The following is a 7,799-nucleotide window of genomic DNA, read 5'->3' as shown; positions in this document are numbered from 1 at the left end:
ACTAGAGGATAAGCGGTAGAAAATGAATGAATGAATGAATGAATATACATGTATCAAGAATATGGACAATCACCTGATCTGAAACTTTCTATTATAGAATATTCAGTCCTCTTTGGTAGAAACACTATGCAAAACAGACAGGTGTTGTATATAAATTTAAAGGGTATTCTTTGCAGACAATGTGTTTTAACTTTGTCTTTTTCATATAAAATGGAAATGGCTTTCATTTCAGTTTTAAAGGCTAACTGAAAGGGTAGACTTTACTGTACGCAAGGGATGGGATTGATCCCCTAAGTATCCTTACAAACGATACACAGTCTTGCTTTGAGTATATTCATACCAATGTCAATAAGATCAATACTGTCAATAGGATCGATAACCTAAAGAAGATGGTTCTATCATATCATATGAACACTGTTCTTAGTGCTGCAAGGTTTCTGCATGTTTTCATGCGTGCACTTATCACTTCTGTACAGAAAATTCACATAATGAACATTTACTATTTACCATTAAAACTGTTTGACTTGCCTTCAAACATGCATGTAAATAAGTCATTAATGGAGAATGGGAAAAAGATGTGCCTCATGTTTGCCAAATTACTTGGTGTTAATCAAAAATGTATTCAGCAGTACCCAATGAATAATACATACACCTCAATCATGATATATTTGTTTCTTGTCTTTAGTGATAGAACATTAGCTTCTTTTAACAATAAAAAGTTCTGATATCAGTGTTGCTATTGGTGATCCTGGCCCTGGTTGGTATTAGATCAAAACCAAATTTTGTGGTGTCATCAACTCAAAGTGTTTATTTTTCTTAGCACCTCGCCTATAAGACAAGGTAAGCTATATAGGGAAAAATGCCAAGAAAGTGGATTCCTCACAGGAGTGGTATCTGCCCCCAATTGCCCAACATGTTCAGGATAACAAACATCTCAGGTCACTGCTTCACTCAGACTGCATTCATCCTGCTTTGGACTGCTCTGTATCCACCTGTTTAGACTGCCTTGACTTTTTTGCTTGATTATACAGTTATTGTCTATCATTTGCCCACACAGGCATCAACTTTTTTCCTATTTCAGTTGAATGGAATATGATTGGCTGTGAGATCTGTGCTCGGCTTGTGATTGGCTGTTCCTTGTTTCCGGGGCTCCGCTGTTCACTCACTGACGTTTCTCGGTCTGCCCCGAGACAGACTGGAGAGAATGGCTGCCAGTGGAGGTTAGCGAAATCTTCATTGTTTTGTGTACTAATCAGACTTAAATAACGCCTCTTAAAGTTGTCATTTGTGTGTTGATATGTTCGTGAAGTAAAGTCCGATAGAGTAATGGAAAGAGTCGTGACACGTTGCATTCTTGTTAAAAGAGGTCAGCCTCTAAACGACTCCAAAAAAGTGTTGGTTGTCGTTAGCCTGTCTATGCAGCTAGCGTTAGCTGTCTGGCTAACTTTCGGCCGGTTAGCTCGCTACCCACAGCTGATTGTGTAAACACTTGTTTGTGACAAGAGACAAAGGTTAGACAAGTTGTACTTATAGTTACTGTTATCAGTACTAATGCCCTAGACATGGCGCTAAATACTGATATGAATTTCTAAGATTTGAATGTTAGGACGGAAAACATTTGAGGCTTTTATCACCCTGTATATCTCGCAATGTTGTGTCAAAGAAGGCTTGCTAACATTAGCTTGGTGCCTAGCTGTCTGCTAAAAGTTAAGCTTGCATGTCAACTAGCTAACGTAACCGGGAGCTTTGCAGTTTTTCGTGATAAACAAACACTCCGACGAACAAATATACAGCCGAACTAGTCAATAATTTGTATTGTTAAAGTTGGCTTTCCGTCTGCTTAGCTACCCACACAGTTATTGTAGGCACCGGGCATTTATGTGAGGTGTTAGCAAGCTAGCTACCACCTGGCGAGACAGTAGTTCTCTATTCACTCGTCGCGAGTCTTTGTCCTGTCAAGGAGTTAGCGTTGCACAACACGAGGTGTTTGTTGGAAAAGTTTTTGTCTCTTAGCTGCCGAGAATATATGGCTGTAGTGAAACATTACAGGAAGCATAAAGTTGGGGTGCCACTTGTATAACTTGCCATTACACATGTGATAAGAAACATGTTTACTTTGCAGATCCCTAGTGTAGGGGAACACCACAGAGCCCACGAGTTTATAGGCCCTTATGTTATCCGTATGTCTTGAGTCGGTCTGTGAGAACATGAACAACTTTGGCTTGAAGTTAGAAAATAGGAGATGTAGATAAAATGAGGAAAGGGGGTGAGACGTTTTTCCAGTGGCCATTGTCATTATTATAACTGGGCCAAATATAGTTGTGGCCCATACATACTGTAAATGATAATGAGCTTTGATTTTTGTGGCATCTATTTTAAGACCAAAGTATGTACTGTAACTTCTTATTTGGAAACATACGTTTTCAGTAACCTTTGGAGTATTCATTTACAGCAAACTGTTTTGATAAACATTTGGTTTTACATTGATTCATAATCACCATTGTTTGCATTTAAAATAGATATCTTTGTGTCATCTGCCGCATCTCGTGTTCTCTTTAAATGTGTGACAATTTATAGGTGCTGTCATCATGTTTTTTCTTTGCAATAGGAGTTTGATCAAGTCTGATGGTGATGTGCTGATCCTATGTTTTTTTCTCTCTCTTAATGCTGTGTTGTTCAGAGGTAGGGAAGCTGTCACAAGTACAAAATGGGACACCTCCAACCACCAACTACAATGGGGTAGATGCTGTTCATGCCTGTAACATCCTTCAGCAGCTCAAAGCCTTGTATGATGAAGCACAGCTCACAGACATTGTCGTAGAAGTGGACCATGGCAAGACTTTCTCATGTCACCGAAATGTCCTTGCAGCAATCAGCCCATATTTTAGGTATGAACTGTAAGATATGTACAAATGTTTGTATTTTTACAATTCAGTAGCAGGAAATGTTAAAACCTTAATTGATTCTGATGTCAATTTGGCTATAGGTTTTCTGATTTAAATGTTATAATATTCCGATCATTCATTTCCTTGTTAAGTTTTAGCATGAGAATTGATTAATATAGTTAAAGTAATTCTATTTTCTCCACCATCACTGCTAGGTCCATGTTCACCAGTGGCCTTACAGAGAGCAGCCAGCGTGAGGTCAGAATTGTTGGGGTGGAATCTGAATCCATGCACCTTGTCCTAGACTATGCCTACACATCCAGGGTCACACTCTCTGAGTCCAATGTCCAGGCCCTGTTCACTGCAGCCAGCATTTTCCAGATTCCTGCCCTGCAGGACCAGTGTGCCCAGTTCATGATCAGCCGGCTTGACCCTCAGAACTGCATTGGAGTCTACATGTTTGCTGATGCCTATGGGCACCAGGAGCTGAGGGAACGCTCACAAGACTACATCCGCAAGAAGGTCAGTTTAACATGAGCAAAGGATTGGTAATTTGCATTATGATTTAATGATTATGTCTGCTACTACTTTATTCTACTATTTTATTCATTTTTTTCAAAGACGTTTTACTATTATCTTATCATAGTGCTTTGTTTGTGACGTGTGTTTGGCTGCTAAAAACTGGAGCGTTATATGTTTCTGTGGTAGTTCTTGTGTGTGTCACGGGAGCAAGAATTCCTCCAGATGACCAAGGAGCAGCTGGTCAGTATTTTGAACAATGACGATCTCAACGTGGAGAAGGAAGAGCATGTCTACGAGAGCATTGTCCGCTGGCTGGAGCATGATCTGCCTGGTCGTGAGGCCCACCTAGCTGAGGTTTTTTCCCAGTGCATCCGTCTGCCCTTGCTGGATGAGGCCTACCTCAGTCGGATACCAGCCCCCTTTGCTTGTGCCCTGTCCCTGTCTAAAGACCCTGCTGAGGCCAAAGCCCGCCTCACTGGCACCAATGGTTGCCCACAGCGCCTGGGTATGACTGCTTCTGAGATGGTCATCTGCTTTGACGCAGCTCACAAACACTCAGGGAAGAAGCAGACAGTGCCTTGCCTGGACACAGCCACAGGAAGGGTGTTCAAGCTTTGCAAACCACCCAATGATCTCCGCGAGGTCGGTATCTTGGTGTCTTCAGAGAACGACATCTACATCGCTGGCGGTTACCGACCGAGCAACAGTGAGGTATCCATAGACCATCGAGCAGAGAGTGACTTCTGGCAGTACGAACACGCAGGCAACCGATGGCTTCCACGTGCGCCTCTTCTGAGAGCGAGGATAGGCTGCAGGCTTGTGCACTGCTGTGGGAAGCTTTATGCGCTTGGAGGCCGAGTTTATGAAGGTGATGGGCGGAACGCATTAAAGTCAGTAGAGTGCTATGATGCCAGGGACAACTGTTGGACAGCAGTCAGTCCCATGCCAGTTGCCATGGAATTTCATAGTGCTGTGGAGTACAGAGATCGAATCTATGTCCTCCAAGGTGAGTTTATCCTGCTTAAGTGAAACTATGTGATCTCTACATTGGACTGAAGATGACACTGAATTGTGTCATATTTCTCATTAATTCTAAATCATGTGAAAAGTATGTATACAAGAAACTATGTTTAAGCATTTGATTACAACTCTACTTTTCTTTATATTTTCTGCAGGTGAATATTTCTTCTGCTTTGATCCCCGTAAGGACTATTGGAGTCATCTAGCCCCAATGAGTGTCCCTCGGAGTCAAGGTCTGGCTGCCTTGTATAAGAACTGCATCTACTACATTGCCGGCATCTGCAGGAACCACCAGCGCACCTTCACTGTGGAGGTCTACGACATTGAGAAAAACACCTGGAGCCGCAAGAGAGATCTCCCTTTTGACCAAGCCACGAGCCCATATATCAAGGCCATGCTGCTACAAGGCAAGCTACACCTGTTTGTACGAGCCACACAGGTCATGGTGGAGGAGCATGTGTTTCGCACCAGCCGCAAGAACTCCCTTTACCAGTATGATGATGAGGCCGATGTATGGACCAAAGTCTATGAGACACCTGACCGCCTCTGGGATTTGGGTCGCCATTTTGAATGTGTGGTGGCCAAACTTTACCCACAATGTCTACAGAAAGTGCTTTGAGGTAGCTCATTTTGTGAACCCAATCTCTGAGGCAGAGGGAGTAGTGTGGTCCTGCCTGTCTTGTGCCTGGTGTTACCTTGGGTTTGCACCATAAGGACCATTTTTGGTTAAGTCTTAAGTCGTTCAAACTTTGGTTTAACATGATCAAAATGGGGGTGCTTTTAAAGATTGCAGTATTTTTTTTTCCAGACAGCACCAACTACCCACACTGATGCTTGTTTAACAAAACCGTACAATGAATCATAAGTGCAATTATCCTATTTTTTGCTTGTTGTTGAGCCATGTTGTTCTATTTTTGTTTTAGATACATAGATAGGTAAGGATTTTTACAAATGATAAGCATGCGAATGAGGGTATTGGCAGGATAAAAGTGCCCTCTGGAGATATGGATGCTACGTGTCAGCATAAAGTGAAAATCTATATATATATATATTTATATATATATATATAAATAACTATATAAACTATATATTCATACGGGTAAGATGAGTACCTTAGCTCATTAGTAGGTTGTTGGCTCTGAGGTTTGTGTGTGTGTGTGTGTGTGTGTGTTTCTATTCTGTGCTCAAGTCTTTCTTTAGCTTATTTTATAGATGAGTTTTAATTTGAAGTGTGCTTGTGATTTACATTACCGTAGTGTTTATGAAGCTTGAAGCTCGAATAATATTTTTATTGCCCTTTCTTCCCTCACAAACGTCAGTGTGTCAAACAATACACTATGTGTGGCTTTCGAGCTATTTTTAAGTTTTGTTTGAGATTCCAGTTGCATGGGGGCTCCTAACTCCCACTCTTTGAGTTGGCATCCATTTTGTGTCACATGCGAAGACAACTTAAGTGAAATGCTAGAATACTCATTCTCCACATTGGAGAAATAAGGACGGAGTCAAATTTGTGGCAACACTAAGTGGAAAGTTCAGACCAACTAACAGGCTTACCTCAGAAACTTCAGAGATATTTGATTAGGAGAAAAGGGACATTTCAGGCCATTGTGTTGATTAAGCAACTGTGTGAAAGGCTCAGTTCAGCACTGAGCTCTGTTGAGGTTGTTTTTCGACATCGGATCATACATTGAGAAAGGTTGAAAGAGCCTTCTTCTTAAATGCCAAAAAAAAGCATTTGAGGTCTTGTTATAGTTGATCTGGACATTGAAAATAATTTTGTGGTAGCAATAACTCATGGAACTGTGATTAGGCTGTGTTATGTCATATTACCTTAGTAAAAGTGCATTAATTGTTTTGTGTGTTTGTCTCTGCTAGTGAAAATCACATAGGTTCCATTAATGATTGTTTGGCTGTTGCATGGGTGCAGGCTTGAAGTGATGCGTCATTTAGTGCAGATCATTTGGGATGCCAATGTGCCTATGGCTTAAAAAAAAAAAGGGGCATCAGAATCAAAAAACTTTTCCTTCTGATGAAGAGCATCTGAAAAGTCTTACTCAGCGTTGCACTGAATCACTCTCCACTTCAGTGGTCCTTAACTGCAAACTTTACGAAGCACCCTCCTGAACAAGCAGACTATAAACAAGTGAGGGTGGCACGGGTTGTGTGCTAATTCATCTAACAGCCATGAATCCGTCTTTACATGCCATCACACAGAGGACACAAACTGTTGGTGCTGCTTTTTTTTTTCTTTTCTTTTTTTTTTGACAATCTTGTATAGAAGAAGTAATACCACCACTGAGTGGCGTTCCCTGTCAAAGTGTGACATTTTCAGTGCCGTCAATTTCTTCATGCAGGTTCCTCTGTCATCTTTGCACTACACATTTCCCTTGTATTTTATCTTAACAAAGAGTGCCCCTCTATTACAAAAAAGGTTTTAGTAACCATATAGCAATCATCTTGAGAGATTTACATGGAAATCAATACTAGAAGAGTCACATACAGTAAGGACTTGAGGATATAATATAACTTCTCCAAGAGAAGATCCACTGTTGAATGACTTTGAGCTGACTCTTATTTGATCCAGCTTGAACATTACCCTCTGAATAGCCCTCATCAAGCGGGAGAGAAGGTTTGAGCTTCATTCACATGTCTACAGACGGCCATTTGAGAACCAGGAACGGAGAACTCTCAGGATTTCTACTGATACACAGTACTGTATTTAAATGTTTTTGTTATGTGTAATATACTGTACTATAGGTTTGCTGTACTTGCACAGTTTTTTAAACTTCAATTTCTTTTATAACTTGAAAAGATAGATGTGATTTTCTTTTTGTTGTCTCCAGTGGCTGTTTCTTTTCTTTATGTAGTTACCTATTTAGTTATGGTAGAGTAATCCTGCTCTGTTGAGAGAAAAATATGATTATCCACACGAGTGATACATTTAGATTTTTCTTTTTTCCCCCCTCTGTAGTACAGTAGTATTTCTAACATCTCACCAAAACTAAGCATTACAGATCAAGTAACTACATCGTTACGTCATGTTTCAAACACCAGTCATGTAATACAACAAGCTATAAAACTGCTATCTGTGTTCAAGAGTTAGTGGCCTTAGGCTGCCATACTTAGCTCACTCTGGTCATCTACATGCATCGCTTATGGGTGCTATTCCATTGTGTTCCTCATGCATTTCTTTACTCACTTTTACTTTGCTGGTTTGTCTGTTTTGGGTTTCGGGTTGTTGTGGTGGTTGAGCTCAACTGTGAAATTCACATTGCACATAATTTGAAAATAAAACTATTAAAAGTGTAATTGGTTCATTTTCATCTTTCATTTTTAATATGTATGCTATTATGTTTGTCACACACAGGAAAT

The 7,799-nt window shown here is 40.6% G+C and overlaps 1 protein-coding gene across 1 annotated transcript; it reads left to right on the top strand.

Annotated features, from left to right (window-relative positions):
* The first annotated feature begins 1,186 nt into the window (after positions 1-1,186).
* kbtbd8 (kelch repeat and BTB domain containing 8) lies at positions 1,187-7,698 on the top strand. The gene is made up of 5 exons (XM_022745545.1): positions 1,187-1,220; positions 2,681-2,888; positions 3,101-3,407; positions 3,594-4,413; positions 4,583-7,698. Exons 1-5 carry the CDS (start codon positions 1,205-1,207, stop codon positions 5,044-5,046), a joined length of 1,815 nt encoding a protein of 604 aa, XP_022601266.1. The 5' UTR covers positions 1,187-1,204; the 3' UTR covers positions 5,047-7,698.
* The last annotated feature ends 101 nt before the right edge of the window (positions 7,699-7,799 follow it).

The sequence above is a fragment of the Seriola dumerili genome, unplaced genomic scaffold (assembly GCF_002260705.1).
Source record: "Seriola dumerili isolate Sdu_G_001 unplaced genomic scaffold, Sdu_1.0 BDQW01000088.1, whole genome shotgun sequence".
Taxonomy (NCBI): domain Eukaryota; kingdom Metazoa; phylum Chordata; class Actinopteri; order Carangiformes; family Carangidae; genus Seriola; species Seriola dumerili.
Note: the sequence above shows the minus strand (reverse complement) of the source record. Positions and strands in the feature narration are given on the sequence as shown.

Coding starts and splice junctions, on each gene's coding strand:
- kbtbd8 (XM_022745545.1), top strand. Junction 3,408..3,593: donor AAGACTACATCCGCAAGAAG/GTCAGTTTAACA, acceptor TTTCTGTGGTAG/TTCTTGTGTGTGTCACGGGA. Junction 4,414..4,582: donor TCGAATCTATGTCCTCCAAG/GTGAGTTTATCC, acceptor TATTTTCTGCAG/GTGAATATTTCTTCTGCTTT.